This window comes from Myiozetetes cayanensis, unplaced genomic scaffold, assembly GCF_022539395.1.
Source record: "Myiozetetes cayanensis isolate MyiCay16 unplaced genomic scaffold, myiCay2020 scf6-25, whole genome shotgun sequence".
Taxonomy (NCBI): Eukaryota; Metazoa; Chordata; class Aves; order Passeriformes; family Tyrannidae; genus Myiozetetes; species Myiozetetes cayanensis.
The window spans coordinates 6,762,458-6,782,481 of NW_026087853.1; the positions used below are offsets into that span (position 1 = coordinate 6,762,458).

Below are 20,024 nucleotides of genomic sequence, written 5' to 3' on the forward strand. Positions count from 1 at the left end.
ACTCTTTCTCTGTGAGCCCTGGGAGCTGGAAGGGAGAGGATTAGACCATCTTATTTTTCCTTTATTAGTACACAAAGAAGCTCAAACAGTGAAAAGCCCAGGATACTCCCCCGTTTTTCAGGGCATAAAAAGTCAGCTCCATATTTCACAAAGGTTAAGAAAATGTGGGGTAAAGAGGAAAGAAGGGGACTTCAAAACTGAAGAGGGGAGCAAGCCAGCTTTCAGACTAAATGCATTTTAAAAAGATAAGGGTTTCTGGGCGCAGCTGTGATCTCTGTGGAGCAGCACAGAAGTCATCCTTCCGGCACCAGCACTATTAAGTGCTGTACAAGAAGTTCTAGGAGATGCCCTGATGCATTTCATACCTAACAACGAGCCAAGTGAATGGAAAGAGAATGTAAGTGGTGTTACCTACCATCTTCTAGAACAGACTGAGAAGAACAGAGAACAGGCTCTCTGGAGTCTAAACCACACCACCTTCTCTCCTCTTTACAGACTCCAAGCCCTTTCAATTCGTCTCCCTCTGCCCTTGGGGCTCACAAAGACTTAATAGCAAATGTCTGCTGACAACTGAAGGGTCATGCCTGCATATAGCTAAGGCTGGGTTTACCCCCAGCTTCTCAGTAAACTATGACAATATTTGCGTGGAAACAGCACTGGGTGGTAAAGGCAATGTGATTTCATGGTGATATTACTTTAAAGAACAGAAAAATCTCATTAATCCGTTGTGACAAACGATTTCCAACAAGCCTGGTGCAGGGCAGAAGGATAAGCAAAAGGAAAGTCCCCCCACCATGCCACGTGATGGATGAAGCAGGATGATGTCTTCTCACCTTGGAAAAGTTTTCTGACGTAGCCCTCGTTGCTCACGATGTATTCGATGCCTTTGTGGGAGTTCATGACAGCTCGCACGCAGCTAATGCAGGTGAGCTGAAGCAAGGCATCGGATATCCTGGCCACTCCTCGCCCAGACAGCCTATCCAGGGCCTCCAGAAGGAGGTCCAGCCCACACAGCTCCAGGAACTGGACCATCCAGGCATCGTCGCTGTTCTCCAGACGCTTTTTCAGCCCGGAGTAGTTCACCACCGATGGCATTTGCAGGAGACGGATGCACAGCTCCGGCTCTGCATTTTCCAGGTTGGCCTCTGACTGATCAGTCTCCTGGGGTCCGAGTTTCTCCTTCAGGGCCACCCACTTCTTGTGGGCACCTTCCTTTTTGATTGACATCATGAACAGTTTGTTCTGAAGGAAAAAAAGAAGAGACAAAGTGAGACGTTTGTCTGGACTGAGCACAAACTACCCGGCAGCCCTGTTTTTTCTCCAGTGATCAGGATGTGAAGCCCAACTACAGCACGTCCCAGATCTTCAGCATGTAGAGAACACACTGGAACCAGCCCTCTATTGAAGAAACTCAATATTATCCCCACCTTAAACACAAATGCTACATTCAGGGTCTGAAAACTTCATGGAGAGACTTTTAGCACATCCAAGCCAGCAAATACAGCTTTAAAAGTAGCCAATTTACACCAGTCAATAGCCACTACCTATTTTCATGCAATGAAAGGATAAGGTTGGAAGTGGCATTATCAGCTCTAAACTCCCATTAAACCACTTTAAAATCTCACTGTGCTGGAGAGGCTGTGCAGTTTCTAAGCATTTGTAATGGGATGGAGAAGTAATTCTGAGCACATCCTGCTCATAAGAGCATCTAATTACCCTGCTCTTTTTTTGCTTTTGTTTCTTTTGACTGATGTTGAGGTTAATTTTATAGCACTCACTTAAGTCCCTTCCTGTCTGCTGTAATAACAAATATATTTGCAAACGTGGTGTTTGTGCATAATAATGTGAGAGCCCCGACAGGTTGTGAGCGCAGGGATGGGAGCAGGAGGCTGAAAAAAACAGCAGAGCACCTTTTTGGAGATGGGCAGCAATGGCTCATCTGCTTGGAGGGCATGGCCTGTTCAGCCAAGCTGTTATAGCAGCAAGGAGGGTCAGGAGCTGATTCAGCACAGAGAATCTGTAAAGCCAAGTGTAACTCTTGGTACCAGATTTTACGGCTTTAGGTAGGATTATTATTTTTCAGACCCACAGTGATTTAGTTATACAATGCAAGTCCTTTTGGACTGCATGCAATCATTTTAGAGCTGAATTGCTCCCAGAGACGACAGTTTGCCCAACAAGAAGGGGATAAACCAGCTGGACCCAAAGCCATCTACGGACGTGACCTCTCCTCCCTGCCATGCCCACAGGACCTGTGTTCCCCTGGGCTGCTGAGCCTGCACAGGGCTCAAAATAACCTGGGGGCCAGTTGGGCCCCAAAACTCAGCACTTAGGGGACTGAAGGGATTATGGGAGAGTCTCTTTTTTCCTTTCCCAGCTCCAGCACAAGGGTTTCTGGCCCTGCAGTGAGTAGAGAAAAGGCTTGAAAAATGTAAACTGAGTAATCTCTGGAAGGTTTTATTTGCCAGACAGCCAAGACAAAGGATGGACGGTTTACGCTGATTGGAAGTAATCTCATTTGAAAGCCTACCTTGTGATTTTTCCTGGGGACTGCCCTGTTGGAAAAGGTCCTGGTTGCTTCTCCACAGCTGAGCCACACGGCTTCTGTTTTATCCAAAACCTCATTTTGGCAGACACACCTTGGCATATTTACAGCCAAAGGGTTTGCTCACTGATTTGTGGTAGGCATGATATTATAGGCCTAAACATGCCTCTTGGAAAGATGCAAAGTGTCATGGGATAGGATATTTGAACAATTTCCCAGAGAGAAGGTGTTGGTGGGACTCTCTGGAAGGGGCACTCGGCTCACAGTATCAAAGTCTGCATTGAGAGGTCAGAGGGGTGGAGGAGATAGCAGGATACGGTGACAGAAGATTCCTTTAGAGAGCTCCAGAGAAACCTCCTTGCAGAGTTTCCTTTTGCTTCAATGAGAAAGAAGCTGGCTAAGTGCCCGGTTGTTCCCTATTCTGTTGGCTGAAAAAATGATGGCCACAATTGAAAAACATGAAGTTGTGGATATACCATCTGAGAACACACTGTACAGCTGAAAAGTGATAAAAAGACCATAAAAGAAAAAAACCCCAGCCAACAAACCCTCCTGCCAAAGCACAGGCTTGAGTTTCTAAGATTTGTCATCACTGTCTGCAGCCCAAAGCCCTTACTCACTCTCAGTAAAATTCTTATTGGGATTAGTCAACCCCAGTCCCTCCCTTGTACCCAAGCCTCGGTATTTGGGTTAGGCTCGATGCAAAGAAGAAAGATCCTCCCTCCCTGGAGGGAGAGAAGAGAGAGTGCCCTGCCCCAGGGTCACAGCCCTGGTGATGGGGCAGTGTCCTACACCTCTCACCACAGTGAATTCACAGTCATGGGGCTGAAGAGGTGCTCCTACAGACCTATAGTCAAATCCTGCTCCATGATGTGTATTGAGCTCAGCCACCCCTTTCCAGTGCCTGGGGTCAAGCTGGACCTTTGGTGTGGGGCAGGACCATCTGACCTGGCTGCTGGTCAGCACAAGGGGCTGCAGAGGTGGCTGCCAACTGCAAGCTCCCTCTCTCTGTTGCGACTTCTCTTCTATACTCAGCAAATCACTTTTTAAATTTGAACACGTCTAAACATTTCTTATCAAATCAGATAACAGAGCAGGTTGGCTTTTTGCTCCCAGATGTATAAATACTTCACCATATTGTATTTGTATTGTATTATATTGTATCAGCTACAGTAAGCCAGAGAAATTATAATAGCATTATTGACCTGAGGCTTAGCTGATTCCTGAAAATTAAGCTCCACCAGCACAACAGGAGACAGGAAACACCGACAGAGCATCCTGTTTACCAGTGGATTTGTTCTGAATTATCCTTCCCTCCCACCTGCTCCACACAGATGTGAAGAGATGAGAAACAGAACCAGGTAGGTACCTCTCCAAACAGTCCTGGCTTGTGTTTTTATGCACTAGACTGAAAAAATCGGATTGATTAAATATTCTTTCCCACAGAGACTGCACACTTTTTGCAGGGAAGTAAATGAGATGTCTTATGTATCTAACTGTAAAAACAGAATAAAATAAATAGGAGCTGTACTATATAAATGGAAAGGAAATTAATATGGAGGAGAGGAGATGGCAGTACGATTCTGCAGATGGTGTGACAAATCTGTTTACAAACATAGATATGAGTGATATATCATGAATGCAACATCTTTCCATATTTTCCATGAAGCAAAGTGCTGCAAAGTTGTTCAGATACATCCTTTAAGGGCTGGTAGTTTCACCTTTTATCTCTGACCACAGGAGCTTATTAGCAGGTAAATGATCTCAGCAGAGTGAGATGGATAAGGATTAAAATGGAACACATCTATCTGGCTAGCTCACAGAGGCCATTTAGACTATGTTGGCTGAGGGAAGGACAGTCCCCTGACACAACCAGACAAGACGCTCTACTTCAGTGGCTGAATATACCTCACCTCTTGTCAGCAGAAGGGCATGGGGAGCTTTGCTTTTTGCTGCCTAGGCCACGGAGGAGGATGCAATCATTCCTGCAGCATCCATGCTCTGCCCTGCCCAGCTGTGTGCTCAGCATTGGTGCTGGGTGCTGTTTCCTTGGGCACATCCTGACAGTGCATCTGTGCTTACTGTGTGGGGACATCCACAGCCACAACAAAGAATCATGGAATAGTTTAGATTGGAAAAGACCTTTAAGGTCATTGAGTCCAGCCATTAACCCTGTATTGCCAAGCCCACCACTAAACCATGTCGCCAAGTGCCACATCTACATGTCTTAAATACAACACTTTCCTCATCTCACCCTCAGAGGTTGGCCAGGTCTGATGGAGGACGACAATTAAAGAAGCCGTTGCTTCTTAGCAAGCAACAGTGATGCAAAAATATTCCTAATTTTGCAAGATTCTTTTTGGAAACATAAAGGCATCCTAAAGGCTCACCCTCCTGCACCTGGCCACAGCAACACTGCGTTTCATGGTGCTAACTTCTTGGATCGTTAGGTTTGCAAAGCTATAATGCTCCCTGCATCCATCCAACCCAGTTCATAAAATTTCCTCCTCCTTTCTTTCTGAATCAGGTGCTACCCAGACTGAGTTTTCTGTGCCCCTCTGTCCTTCAAGTCAGCTCCTAGGGAGATGACATCTGTGGGAGATAAATCAGGGCACGCCAATACTTTCTCCATCCTGTGAAGCTGTGGAGAACAGAGCTGCACAGCACAGCTTTCAGTCTAAATTATTGCATGCCTCCAGGATGACATGGATCACAGCAAGGACTGGGGAGGACATGTAAAAAGAGATTTCTCAGGGCAGCTAAGTATAACTGAGCAAAAACAAAAGGGACAAACATTGCAGGTCAAAACCATTCGTATTTTTTTGGGGCAGACTCTCTCGTGCTGAAGAACAGGGGTGCATGAGGGGGAACAGTAGCTCCTTGCTGCCCTTTGAAGTCTGGGAGCATCCCAATCCCACCTTCTGCCCTCACAGCCCCTTGCATCCCTCCGCAAGGCTGCTGGGGCACATTGCTGGCCCCTGAGAGAAGCTGCTCAGCCCCTCCTTCCTTCTGTGCCTGTTCCTGGCACCCAGGAGCCCGTTCTGCCTGGCTGAGTGCTAATGACAGGTTTTGCTTCTGGGTAGTTCCAGCTTTCACTCTGCTGCTGGGAATATGCCGAGCCTTTGTATTTTGCAACATGTCAGACTACTCAGTCACTAAAAAGAAAAAACATCCTGGCTAAATCACTTTTAGAAGCGTGACGGGTTTTCTCCACCTCTCCTTTTGCTTTCATTTGTACCGTTGTGTTTTCCTGCGCAGCGTCGGAACAGCTCGCGTACGCACAGACTAACAAAACCATCCTCCCACACACCCAGACTTAGCGGGGGGGAACTGCAAATCTCTGTCTTACAAACCAACCTGAGCCCCTGGTGTGGGCCCATTGGCCTCTGGAGGAACCTGCAGCGTTCTCAGTCTCCCGGGGAGCTGAGGGTAAGGGTACAGTGGGAAACTCAGGCGGGCAAGCCAAAGGCAGGGTTTGCCCAACAGTCCCCAAGTCAGCAAGCACACCTAGTGCTACTCCACACTTCTGCTGCCACGGCCAGTAGCCACAGCAGCCTCTAGATTTACATGTTCTTGATCCTCACCTGTATCAGAAGCCGGAATGTATGATTTATGCTCAAAAAATGAAAAGGTTTTGGAATGAGTGCCCAATCTTGCTCTTCAATACTGAAGAAGTTCGTGGAGTCTCTGGCACACTGTTTTGCTGTGGCACACCCCTCATGTAAGGCACACAGGAGCTCTTACAACACAGTGCAGGGTCATCTGTGTCCACAGCAGTGCCACACCATTATGGGTAGTGTTCTGTCTTTAGGAAATGAGAGAGCATGGACACACAGCCTGATGCAGCTGGGCAGGAGCTGTGCCATCTGCATGATGACTGGGCCTGGCATGGGCTGGCAATGCCTTCTTCTGGCTGCAAACTTGCAGAGAAGGACTTCAGTGCATAGACAAAAAGTGGCCATACTGGCATAAATGTCTATGTATTTTGCCAGTATAGCTTATTCTTTCACAAATAAAGGAAAAACATGTTGTCCTGATTCAGTCCCGTCCACCACTATCAGGATGCTGTGTGCCAGCACAATTTTTCTCTCCAGTATCGTGTGATGTCTCCCCCAGGGGGTAAATGAGTCCATTCATATATCTTGGTAGTGGTGGGGTTACACCAGGTTTAACCATACCATGAAAAAAAAGTCACCAGTGCCTTCTCCCTCACAGTAAATAAACAAATAAATAAATCATCAGGCTGCTACAGGTACCACACACAAATCAAGCTCAAGTGGGATGCTCAAGAATGTTTACATCAGGATCTTCAGTGGCATCTAAACCCTTATTTACACTGAAAGGTTCCACAAGCTTTGCTTTAAATGGGTTTAAAACCACTCATTGTTACTATGATGACACTGTGTGAAGACACTCAATAACCACATCCCTGGAGCTGGCGAGCCAGGTTTAAACCAGATCGGTGCAAGCTCTCAGACCTTTGTTTCGGTAGTGGCCACTGCCACTGGGGAAACCTGGCCAGAAGAAGGCACCAGCCCTCCCTGTCTGTGTGAGTGCCCAGTCAGACAAACCAATACAAAAAGCTTTCCACAGTGGGTACAAGCCCTGGGCATCCTCACACGCTCCCGCAGGCACGACGGATTTCGTGCTGGAGGGATGTAAGGTGGTGGCCAGCACTTGCCCCGTGAAGACAGAGGGTGTCAGCACCCAGCTGTGCTGCAGCAAATCAGGCCACCAACACTTCATCTCGGCCTCACTGGGGCTTCCCCCTCTGCTGTCATCAGCCTCGGACCCCAGCTGGAAAGAAACGGGACTCAGGTCCAGATCCCAGGGAAACACTGACTGGGAGTAAGGCAGGTCTGGAGGACCCCCTGCTCCAGTGCCCACATGCTCAGGCAGCACCTCCACCTGCCAGCAATCCCAGCATCGTTCAGCATTTTGGGATGCAATTTATTATTCCAATTTGGGGGTCATGTGAGAAGCAGGAGCTGTTACCCAGCAACATGGACAGTGCAGTGGTAACTTTCTAAGACTCCCGGCTTCCGCTCTGTGGGAAGCTGTCACACAAGCAGATATTATGAGCAGCAAAACCCTTTTATTGCCTTTATTTTTTTTTATTTTTTTTTTTGGTTGATGTTTTTAAACACATCCACAGGGTGCCAAGAGGACAAAGAAAACTGTCAGAGAGAAGAATTCCTACCTCAGAGATGAAGTCAAATAATTCCCTTGTCTCTCTCACACCGAAGGATCCTTCTGCACCAGTTGTGCGAGCCTTCCCCTCCCCAGCCAGCTCCTTTCCTCCTTCTCTGCCAGGCAACCTTCAGTCAATAAAGTCTAAATCCCCAAACAGGCAATTCTACAAATTGCACGCTCTAAGAAAGTTCAACAGGATGTCAGTGTCTAATAGTATGCAAATACCAGCCTTCAGAAAGGTGCAAGGAAGTGACTTTTCTGTAGCCTCCAGGGAAGGCATTTGCATGTCATTTGTCACCCCTCTCATTCACACTGCACTGGGAGGGTGACAATTCCCCATGCACTGGGAAGGTGGGAGCCTTGCACCCACTCCAAGTCCATCTGCCAGCATCAGAAAGCAGCCCTGGCATGGGGTGACTCAGAGAAGGGAAATGACCAAAGCAGGGAAATGATCTGGCAAAGGAAAGGGGGGAAAAAAAAAGAAAAGAAAAAAAGAGGATGCAGGATGGTCAGGGTGGCAGGATGGAGAGCGTGGGGGTGGGTGGGGACAGCCCCTTGCATCTTGCATGAGCTGCACTGGGTTTTCTGGCTTTATGACACCAGAGCTTTAAATACTGTAAGATCTCAGGGCTCTTTGCAATACTGGAAGAGCCAGGACAGTTTAAAATACTGAAGATATCTGACCCAAGGCTGCCCATTGTGGGAACTGGGAGAGGATCAGCAAAGCAAAGACCGAGGGTTCAGGCAGTGTCCTCTGGGCAGGGGCTCAATGACGAGAATCCTGCCCTCACTGGGCACCTCTAAGGTCCTGCTGAGCTTCAGTGCAGCCCAGCTTTTATGGGCTGAGCAGGCTCTAAAGACATTAAAAGCTCTTTTTAAGAGAAAATATCTCTGTGCCTTTCTGGTTGACATTTCACGTGGAAACTAGTTTGTGAGCCACAGCTGCACAGTGCATCCATTCAGCCTCTTGGGAGGTGTTGATTGAAACCCAGCCATTATTAAATTGTGAATATTTCAACATGGCCCATTTTAGCATAGGCCTCCTGCCCGGCTCAGGGAGCAGGCTTCAAATGCTGCTTATTTCTTACTCTGTGAGGTTCTACCCTGAACTGAACCTCCTAGATCAAAAGTTGGAGCCCACAGCAAGAGTCTTCCTGCCTTAGGTGGGAAACTCAATCCTTGTGTACATGAGCACAACTCCACCAGTATTAGAAATCCACTGATCTGTCTGCCCTTTGGTCCAAATTCAGCTGGCCTTTAAGAGATCAAATGCCACGTGCTTTCTAATTAAAACAGTTTCACCACAACAATTTAACGTCCAAGGAAATGACTCCACATAATTCCCCATCCTGCCACAGGAAACACTCTGGGGGTGTGTCTGTACAATCCAGGACTAATGTTAATTCACGATGGGTTTTACACCAGCAAGTGAATGTCCCTACACATAGCATTCACTCCTGAAGTTTAAATCCCAAGTCCTCAAAAGATTAATTGCTAATCTGGTTCCTAGGAGCAGGACCAGGCTCACAGCAGGTTTTAGGGATTAAAAAAAAAATAAAATTAAGAGGGGAAAAAAAGTCCTGCAAAGAAAGGATTGCGATGGTGCAACATTCTTGTCCCTGAAAACCATGGAAGAAATGTAAAAGGGTATCAATCAGCTCCCATCAGGTTTCATCTGAAGCCTGGATCTGTGAGAAATGCCAGAAATGCTTCTCTTCTTAGAAAGGCTGCATCATTTCCCACATTAAAAAAAAAAGAAAAAAAGGCAGAAGCAGAGAAGTTGGGCTGAAAAGCAGAAAAACCAGCTCTAGAGCTGCAGTGGCTGCCTGTGGGCCCCATGGACATGAACAGCAGCAGCACTGGGCAGCACCTGAATAAAATAAGGGTGTCTGGAACCCAGCTCTTGCTCCCAAGAACCCAAGCATCACTCTTGCTGCTTCCAGATGTTTGCTGCCCTGCCTGCCTGCTGCAGACAGTTGCCCACACCCTCACCATGCTCTAATGCCAGTTTGAGTTGGAGCAACTTGTGGAAAGATGGATGTTCCTGCATCCTGCTGAGCTCAGGCACGGCTGAAGTCCATCAACCTGACCATCTGTAACTTGGCCCCAGCAAAGGTGTTTGCTTTGCACTGCATGACCAGAAAGAATCCAGTCATGGGGTTTTGTCTCTGATGGAATGCTTTGGGCACTGCCTGGGGACAGAGGTTTCCTCAGCACACCTGGCTTCCTTTAGAGGAAGCAGAGGCAGCCCCAAGCTGATGGGCTTGGAGAGGAGTCCAAAGGCTTATCACACAGGAGAGCTCAGTGCTAACCTGGGGAGTGAAGCTTTGCCCCCAGACCACTAGGATGTTGGGTGTTAAGGGCATAAATCCTTTTACGGATCTGTCCCCTCATGTCTGAGCTTCCATCCTACCAACTTTACTTTCAAGTTGCTCAGAGAGAAGGGTAATGGTTTTCCCCCAGCAAATCAGCCCAATTTTACCCCAGTTTTCTAGCAGGTGATTTGGTGGTCCTCTGAAGAGTAACTACACCAAAATCAGACAGGTTATATCAAGAACTAAGGGTTTAGTCCCATGTTAGGTAAGGTAGAGCCGAGATCCTCTACACCTCAAGTATCGCTCTGCTGCCTCTGGATTGCAGTGCAACGGCTTCACTGCCCACATGGCAGGTCCACAAAATGCAGGAATCCAATTAAACAGACATAAATACAGCCCATTTGCCTTTAGGAATTAGATTATTCCTAATTACAGCAATCAGTGTCTTCTCACTGCTCTGTGTTTCTGTGACAAATCCATTCCCGTGCCAGTGGCTTTTCAAGTAAGACGTGTGAAGGGTTTTGGAAAGGAGACACCCAGCTCATTTCTGGCTGGCAGGGAGAGATGCCAGCCAGAGGTCTGCTGCGACGGCTCTTTTTAGGTAATCCTGCCTAAAATGCCCAGTATCACTTGCTACTAAATTACTAAACATCAGCACAGGCAGTATTCAGGAATTACAGCTGTAATTCACCTCTGCATCTCTGGGACCAAATTACTGGGTAGTGTGGTACCTATGTGGCCAGTGAAGACAACCACACATTTACAGGGGGAAAATTAGGGTAATGGAAAAAAATCTGGACAATTCAACTTCTCTGTTTGTCTGAGAACTGAGCTCTGAGTTAAGCAACCAGAAGGACCAGTGTCAAAAAATGTGCTGAAATGGCACTGAAAGGGGATTTGGCTGGGTGAAAACATATAGATTTAGGGGGAGACCCAAATCCCCCCCCTGCCCACAAGATGCCTGGCCTTTGCAACATGACCCTGTGCCACGGGGAAAGCAGGAGATGTCAGAAGAACTGCTGGGAAGCAGATGGGGTGAACCAAAGCTGACCTTCCCAGGTACAGAGAGAGCACAGTGACAGCAGCTGGTTTGCTCCCTCCTTAGGGAGCAGAGACATTTGAGCATCCTCAGGAAGTCACAGAAGCAAGACAGGAACTGCAAATCTGGCTGCTACTGGCTCTTCTGCTTACTGAATTTCTCTGCTCTCCTTGGAGACTGATATCCCTCCATCCCTCTTGTCACAGACCAGCTCTCTGACTGCTTCTCTGCTGAATGCATTCACTTTATAGGATGTTAAAAGGAAGGAAAAAAAGCCTTCTGAAGTAGTTTTTATTTAATGGATACTTCAGATAACAAAAATAAAGGACTTTGCCAGCACATGCATATTTCCTGGAACTTTGTATTTAATGGGGTCGATCTGCTTAAAACATCCATAAAACTTGCTCTGCAGTTCTTTTGGTAGGAAGCTTCTGCAACAAAGAAACATCCTGTTTAGGGGAGGGTGCTTCCAGCTGGGGAGATGAAAACATTAACTGTGGGGAACTTGGTGCTTTCTTTGGGCAGGTGATGGCAAAAGTCTGTGCCAAAACCCCAAACTGCACCAGCAGTGCTGCCCAGAGCAAAGGGCACAGTCCCATGCACGGGTTTCTGAAGGATGTATGTGTACCTAAGCACAGGCTGAGGAAGGAGCCTGATATTTATACAGTTTATTTATCCTGTATACAGATATTGCACATGTATTAAGGCTGCAGGGAGTGCAGGGCTGCAACCGCTCAGGCATTGCCAGGATGAAGGCTGCCATGGCAGCTGAACTCTGCTCCCCTGTACACACACTGGTGCTGCAGCAGCAAGAAGATGTAATTACAGAAAAAAGACCTTCTGAGACTTGCCCAGAGGGAGAGAGGTAGGCAGGTCCTGTCCTCTGTACTCTTTTCAGCACAAGCACAAGCCCTCCTGACTTGCACAAGGATGAAGACCTTCAGGGAGAGAATAGCTCCTCCCTAGAAACCAGTTTGATGTCAGAGGTCCAAAGAGGAAAGGGTTGAGGGCACCACTAAGCCAAAGAGCTACCCAGATCCATATTAACCTTTACAGACATCCCTTCTGAAAAAAAGCTACCAAGACACCAGAATGGTACAGAAGGGAGAAGCATTTTTCCAGCTGCTCTCCAAATAGGCTGCAAACGTGATTCCCTCCTATAGAGATCAGCTTTTCCATTCAACTGCTGATGAATCATGGTGGCTGGTATCTCATCTGGTGAACAGCCCAAAAGCAAACATCCTGAGTGTTTTTGTTCAGATAAGGCTGACCATAGCCAGGATTCCTAATGGCCTGGGCGAAGCACATATTGCACACATTAAGGAGCACAGCCTCAGATACTGCCAGGTACTTTTCCTGAGAGCTTGTGAGAATGTGAACGCTACTAAGAGTAACCAGAAAACATGCTCAGCTGCTAATTCAAAAAGTTAAGCATTTGAGCAGTTTAAAATAAATTCTTGAAGAAGGGTGGCTTAGCATGATTTCAACATAATCCGCTCCAAAGATGCCTTCAGAGTATTTGCTCTACTGTTGGGTGAAAAAGTTTGAAGAGCCTATTTTATAATACTGTAATCCTAAAACATTGGCTTAACCCCTCATTTTGCTACAGTACTTGGTCCAGCTGCTTCGAGAGGACCTAAAGTTGTCCTCCTCGATATTATCTTTACAGTTCTAAGTCAGTCTTGGAATTAATGCAAACAGATTTTAATATGGCCCAACCAACTGGAGGTTGATCCTGGGAATTTCTCATGCCATGGCAAAATGACCTTACTGTACATGTAGGATACCTTATACTGACATTTTGATCTCTTTCAGTTTTTCCTGCAGTATGATTTAAATCACTCTAGAAACAAGTGATACTTTTCTGTTCTTTGCAAAGAAATCACTTTTTCAGTCATATCCTCAGGTCTGCAGAGTCAAAAAAGCTGCAGTGCTTTGTGCCAACTGAACATGTGGCTGTCATTAATCTTCAAGAGGAAAATCACTGTATTTATCTGATAAATTAATACACAATTAATATTAGGATATCATTTTATAATTGATTCATCTCTACACATATGGCTTGCCCCAACACTTGCTTACAAGTGTTATCAGAACAGGAGTTTGGGAATTACAGGCTAGTAAATCAATTTAGCTTTGTGTTAGTCCTTTCCCTTCCTTTCTAGATAAATGGAGGCCTTATTTAAGGCTTGGTAATGTTTGTGAAGGTTCAGTCCATTTCCAGTAATGGAAACAACAAAACCCAGAATTTATCCCCAGGCTTACAAAAGAAGCCTCAGAACTGGGTAAATATAAAATAACTCATGAATATTGGACAGCTTGTTCTGAAATGGGGAACTACAGCCCATCAGTGCATAAACAAGTGAGCAGAGCCAGGCAGGCTGGAAAGCTGCCTTTCGAGGGAGAAATGGAGCAGCTCAGCCAGGCTTCAGATGCCAGCTACTCAGGGAGCCGGCTGCCACATCAGCATGATGTAAACCAGAAGGGAAACAAGTTATAAAATGTATCAGGGAATAAAAATATTTGTTCCCCAGTTCACCTTCACGGTGGGCTCAAATTTGCACTGTTTGTCATATAAGTCAAGAAAAATACACATTCACAAATACTTCCTAAATTGCAGAGCCCACTGCTGACATACCAGGTAAATACTGCAACCCCCAGTTTCTTATTCCTTGAGAACTTTTATGCTCTGGCTCAGAGTACATTTGCTTTACTGCACAGTGCACACAGCTGAAAGTTAAGCTGACCAATTCTAAAGGATTTATCTTTTTTCTTTTCTAAATAGAAGAAGTAATTAATCTGCTTCAGAGAATGAATCAGCCTTTTCTGAGCTAGAAACACACAAAGGAGAAGATTGTGGCTGTTTCTGGGGCGGGAGGGAGGCTTACTCACACAGACGATGCAGGGGAGGCAGCCGCCCAGAGTCCACATTTGTGGGCAGCGAGGGGGGCAAAACGCCAAAGCTGGACCTCAAAACCCCCTGGTGCCACTTTGTGCCCCCAAGGGACCTGCTGGGACAGAGGGAGAGATCTTGGAGCTGGGAACTGTAGTGTTGATGGAAGAAATGAGCCAGTCCACAAGGAATGGTCCAGGGAGGGCTGTGTGGCTTTGCCTCTCCTCCTGCATCCCCCTGGGTTGCACATCTAGCCTGTGAGGGGCTGCACCCCCTCCTTGGAATAAATCCTTTGCCAGCAGAGACCATCCTTTTATTTAGGTGAAGTACCTTGATCTGGGCCAGACGGTGGAATGAGTTGATTTGCCACAGTTTGACTTCTCAGCAGGGTGTGGGAAGAAAAGCATCACTCACAAAAAGCCGCTGCCTTGTACTACGGGAACTTCTGTTTCCACCTGGGGCCTCTGTCAGAAAATAAAGCTAACACTTAGCTCACTGCTTCCAGTGAATGCTGGGCAATGACTTAACAGAAAAGCAGGACGGACGAGGAGCAGGCAGTTCCCAGATAGGGGAAACCAGTAGGACAGAAGCAGCATGGAGATATCTGCCTCATTAAAAATAATGCAATTTAACCGACAGAGCAGAGGGTAACAAAGTTATTCCTTGGCTACACTGACACAAGCAGAGATGCTCACCAAAGTTATAAATAAAGAAAGAAAGAAAGATGATGCCAACCTCATTCATTGATCTGGAGAGAGGAAAGGGGCTCTGCTGCTTCCCTCCCTTCACCTCCTCTGCCTGCCAGGGGACAGTGGGGAGAGGTTGTGCCTCCAGCAAGGGATGAGCTCACTGTGCAGTCCCTGGGACAGGGACAAGGCTGGAATGTCTCTAACTTTGGGAAACACAGTGGGGTGGACAGGTAGCCATGACTCCCTGTGCAGAGGCTCCGTGCAGAGCAGATCTGAGGGTCCCCAAACTCATCTGACCTCTGCAACTGCAAAATCACCAACATTTTCCATTTTAAAGTACAACTAAATATAGAGGGTTTATGGTTGCAGGGTGACTCCTTTCCCACACTTTCCTGGAGTGATCTCCAAATTCCTCTGCTGTCCTCGCTTGTTAAAACGTGACTCAGCTCTCCCAGCTGGAAAAGTGGAGACCCACTTCGCCCCAAGGTGGCCAGCTGCCATTAGTGATGTCCTATGTTGGCATTAACCACAGCTTGGGAACAGCAGAGGCAACAGAAGGTTTAGCAAGTTGGATTTGGAGTGAAATCAGTGTTACTGAACCTGTGGGTACTCTGTGAGCAGCCATGCAAACCATCAACTGAAATTTCCTTTGTGTCCCTTTTGGGAAAGTCCTCTCAGCACTAAGGGGTGGCTGACGACACCTGCTCAACATACTCTAATGGAGCAGCAGTGCAAAGAGCAAATCCCTCAGACATTCCCCCAAATAAATACTGTTTACACCTCAGCTGAGGAAAAATAATGGTTGTGGTAAGAAAAACAAATGGAAAGTCAATGCCAACCAGCACCACCCGGTGATTCCCACTACAGCCTTGCCAAGTTCAACATCCCACCTTACCAGCTACAGCATTTGGTAGCTCTTCATTTGCCTGTACTTGTTTTACTGGACACAGTGCTGGAGCAACATCCCTTCTAAAGTGAGCTGTTTCTTTTAGGGTAGTTAAACATTTTGGAATCAGCTGAGTGACTCCAATGCTGACATGAGGACTTTATCCACCAGCTCTCAGTCCTCCTTTCTGGCTTTGCCTGATGTCCTTTATCGGATCATTCTTTTTTCGGAGCACCTTGAAATACACCATCAAATGCTAAAGAGCTTTTTGCAAACACTATTGCTTGCTTAAGATTCTCATTGATCTGTGGCTTCAGCATTCCCAGTGCTTTGAAATGTCAGCTCGGGTACCAAACCAGTAGAAACAGCTGAATCTGGGAACAATACGTGTTCGTTACATCAAAAAGAAAAATCATCATGCTGTTAGATGCTCTCCTGATGATTTCTGCAGATGTGAGAGGCTGCCTGGCAAAACAGCAACAAATGTTCACCTGCCACACCACACAACTACTTACTTAACTGCGGGCACTCCTGTAGATGCCAGGCTATGACTCAGGGGTTCATGCATGAACCCCACACCCCTCTTTGTTTTGACATTCAGTTCCATTAAATCAACTCATCTACCACTGACATGATCTGGCAGCAATTATAAGGCTTGGCTGTTGCTCACTAGTACTTTTTTCCCTAGGAAAAAGGAGACAGATGATATTTGCCCTTGATGAGAATCCTGAGAGGCACAGCGAAGTTGCCCAAATGCAGAGAACCCTTTTTTTGAAGCACTCCCGTTTTGTGCTTCGCTCCAGTTCTCAAAGTGTGCCTGCAGAACTGGAACAACTGGGATGCTGTGACAAACCCCACACCAGACCTATGAGCACGATGCCACTCTTCATTAGAAGAAGAAAGTCAAAGCTCAGAATCTGACGTCTTTTTTTCTTCCCCCAATTTGTTCTTAGCATTTCAGTTTACAGCACAGAACCCAAGAGTATAATTAAAATACAGATTGTTTGCCTGCTCTGTTGCAGCACTTGGTGCTCTCAGTGCTTTTTCTTGCCACTGAGAGATGGAAGCAGGCTCTGCAGCAGCACACTCATGAGCACTGTATGACAAACTGCTGCATATGCAGTGCTGAGAAACACTGGAATAAACTTGAGTTTGGTGGATATTACCAAAGGGATTATAATATATTAGGGCAGAAGAAGGTAGTCATGCACTGAACACGAGGAGCATCAGGCTGCAGGGTTGCATCTAGCTTCTGCAAAATATTTAGCTATTTTTCACCTGCTTATATAAGAAGCCGTGTCCAGTGTTAATGAATGGAACAGGGATAACTCCTTGTAAAGTGTTTATCTGCACCTACTGGCTGCAGTATTTTGCACTGAGCAGACCTGGATTTGTTCAGTGCCTTGTGTGACCCTGTGAGCTGACTTTGTTGATTCAGTGGGCGGTATTTCCTCTGAATCACTATTGATAGAACATATTGCAAATATTAAGAGCAAGGATGTTCAACTGGGAGCTAAATCTGAGCTCAGATAGGAGCACTGAGTTTGTCTGATGTTCCCCCAGCTGTTTCAGCTCTATGAATATTGTTCACTGCCCAGTACACAGCATTGTGTTGATACCCACTGCTGAATTACACCCATCTTCTACTCACGGCTGGTTACAGTACAATGGTGGGATTAAACATCCCTCATCAACAGTATAATTGTTGCAGAAAAAACCCACCCTAATAACTGATGCCACAGAAGTAAATAGGGGGAAAGGAGGACAAAATGCAACTTAGCTTGCTTTGATAAGAAATATTTTCTACTCAGCTACTTTGGGAAGCCTACCCAGCATACTTGGCACACACTGGGCAAAATTCAGCTTCAAACACATTTCAATGCAGCCCCTTGCTGTGCAGCTCAGTGAAATCAGGAGTTAACAAACAAAAGATGAAAAATTGCAATAGATAGGGTACAGACCTAAAAGGATTAGACAGACAATCAAATGGAGAGGGTCAGTCTGAATTTGGCAGGGGTCACTACCAAGTTAAGTTCTCCCTTCACAACAGAGCAAGTGGGAGAAAGCTGGGGGAATACTGCACTAGCATGGAACATGGGGATATGCAAGAAAAATGGGATTAATAAGAGGCCTGGAGTAAGATGAGAGCTGACAGCAGAAAACAAAAGTCAGATGGACACCTGAGGATGAAAAATTCCAGTTTCCCACCCCCATCACAGGGCAGGAAGAACCTGAGGAGGAGGTTAATTGCAGTACCTACCAGGTGAGGGATTTATTTCTAGGTGAGATGTCAAAGCACGAGAGGCACAGCACAGATCTCTGAGCCTGGCAGCTCTGCTCATCCACAGGGAAGTTGGTAAATAAGAAGGCCAGCCCATGACTGCCAGGGATCAGCATAACCTGGAGCCTGCTTCATGAAAGCAGACAGCAAGTTCAATCTTGCATGGCATGACACAGTGAAAAGCATGCAACTCCTATTTCTACACTGATAACAAAGGAAAGCATCTATACTGGGAGAACTAAGCAGTCACAGTGCATATACAAAGTAAGAGAAAACCATATATTAGAGAAAAAATTAGTGTCAGTTCAGTAAAGTTCTGAAACTTCCCATTCCCAGGAGACCAGGAGCAAATGAATTACAGTGGTGTGCAGTAAGGCATAATATCACTCTGTGTTTAGATTTGCTGACCTGCCAGGTCCCTTCCTGTCCTACATTTAGATTATCTTTTATACAATGGGTCTTGTACACTGCTTGCATTTTTTGAGCAATATTCTTGGATGACAGCCTAGAAACGGGATTATTAACTTATAATAGGACAAAAAAACCCCCACCCTTATTCTCATAGGTTCCTGTGACACACCCCCCTCCCCCCGCCCCCCGTCCTTTAGTTTTGGCAGCTTCTGTGTAGCGGAAAAGTAAGTTTAAGTGGATGGAAGAGAAATGAGATTAGTGGCCAGACAACCCAAATTCTGAGCAAGTTCAGTAGGATGATGGCAACCTTACTGTAACTCTGCTGACTCCAACTTTTCTTTCCAACTGACTTAGGTCAGAAGTTTGCTCGCAATCTACCAGGGAGCCTGAGGTTGTGTCCCACTGTGTTTACCCAGCGAAATTCTTCAGAAATCCGAGAAAAGCAGTGTACATTTCACAGTGTCGATCCGGTACTGGGAGGGATGACCATGAACACTGTTTTGGGGTATTTCTCCTAAGATCAGTGTGTCTGAGCACTCCTTCCCCGCCCCCGAGCTCTGGAATTCAGCTCTGCGTGCTGATGTTGCAAGAAGCCATTTCATCATTGCGGAGTTATTGAGCAAAAGGGAGGATGAGGCTGGAGAGAGCTATGTGGGAAAACTGGGCAGGACTTGGGAGACGTCCGAAACCCACTAGATAACAGAATCTTTCAAAATAAAAGCCTAAAAGTTGCCCAGCTTGGACACAGGCACAGCAGCCATACACTCTGTGCTAGGAGACGCTCAGTGAGCCCCCGGCACATCAGGACCACATCCCACCTGCACATCACACCTGCAACGCGCACCACGTTGCACCTACACGTGCAATCTGGACCACGTCACACCTGGGCACGGTGTAGCTGCACCTGCGATCCAAACCACATCCACCACCTGCGATCCAAACAACATCCAGCCCGTACACGGTATGTTTGCAGCTGCAATCCGGACCAGCTCCCACCTGTATGCTCCACCGCCGTACCTGCAATCTGGTCCAGGTACTGCCTATCCACCGCTCTGTTGCATCTGCAACCCGGACCGGCTCCTACCTCTCCCACGTCCCGTCAAACGGGCAGAGGGGAACACGTCCCAGCGACGCGCCCTGCGGCCACACCTGCAGCCCAGACTGGGTCCCACCTACACCTCCCTGCTCCTGTCGCGCCTCCATCCCCCCTGCGCTCAGCCATCCCTCCCTGCAGCTCCGAGCCGCCGCCGAGCTCCAGCCCGGCGAGCTCCTTCCTCCCCGGTCACCCGCCCCGTCACACCGGCTGGGAGCGGGGGACGCCCGCGGAGGGAGGGGGAGATGCTCAGCAGGGCTGCAGCCCCGGGAGGGGGGTTCAGCCCAACTTCTCCCGGCTGAGAGGACCCCAGGATCGCGGAGCTCGGCCTTACCGCGGCGCTTTCCTGCGGCGGGCACCGACCCTGCGGCGGGCACGGACCCTCCGCCGGCGCCCGCAGCCTTCGGGCTCTGCCCGCCCGCAGCAGCCTCGCCCCGTTCCGGGGCGGGGCGCGGGCGGGGCGGGGGGCCCGGACCGGCCCCGCCGGGGAAGTTTCTTCCCACCGAGCCGGTGGGTCCAGCTGCGGATCTGTCGCCCCGCGTCCTGCCGGGGATGTCACCGCGGCAGCGCGGGTCCCCTCGCCTGGTATCGCCCTGGAAGAGCATCCCCAGAGGGAGAGCCCTTCCCGGAGCTAACATCCCCCTCGCTGCCCCCCTCGCCGCAGAGAGGTCCTGACCCC

The 20,024-nt window shown here is 47.6% G+C and overlaps 1 protein-coding gene across 3 annotated transcripts in view; it reads right to left on the reverse strand.

Annotated features, from left to right (window-relative positions):
* LOC126650631 (inverted formin-2-like) overlaps positions 1-19,060 on the reverse strand; it is a 25,219-nt gene extending 6,159 nt beyond the window's left edge. For 2 of the 3 annotated variants that reach the window (XM_050335641.1, XM_050335643.1), the window contains exons 1-2: positions 18,565-19,060; positions 834-1,242 (exon numbers count right to left, since the gene is read on the reverse strand). In XM_050335641.1, the coding sequence (XP_050191598.1) occupies positions 834-1,230 (397 nt within the window). In that variant the 5' untranslated portion in view covers positions 1,231-1,242; positions 18,565-19,060. The remainder of the gene's footprint in view (positions 1-833; positions 1,243-18,564) is intronic. The other variant, XM_050335642.1, reaches the window with a different exon arrangement.
* Positions 19,061-20,024: the final 964 nt, after the last annotated feature.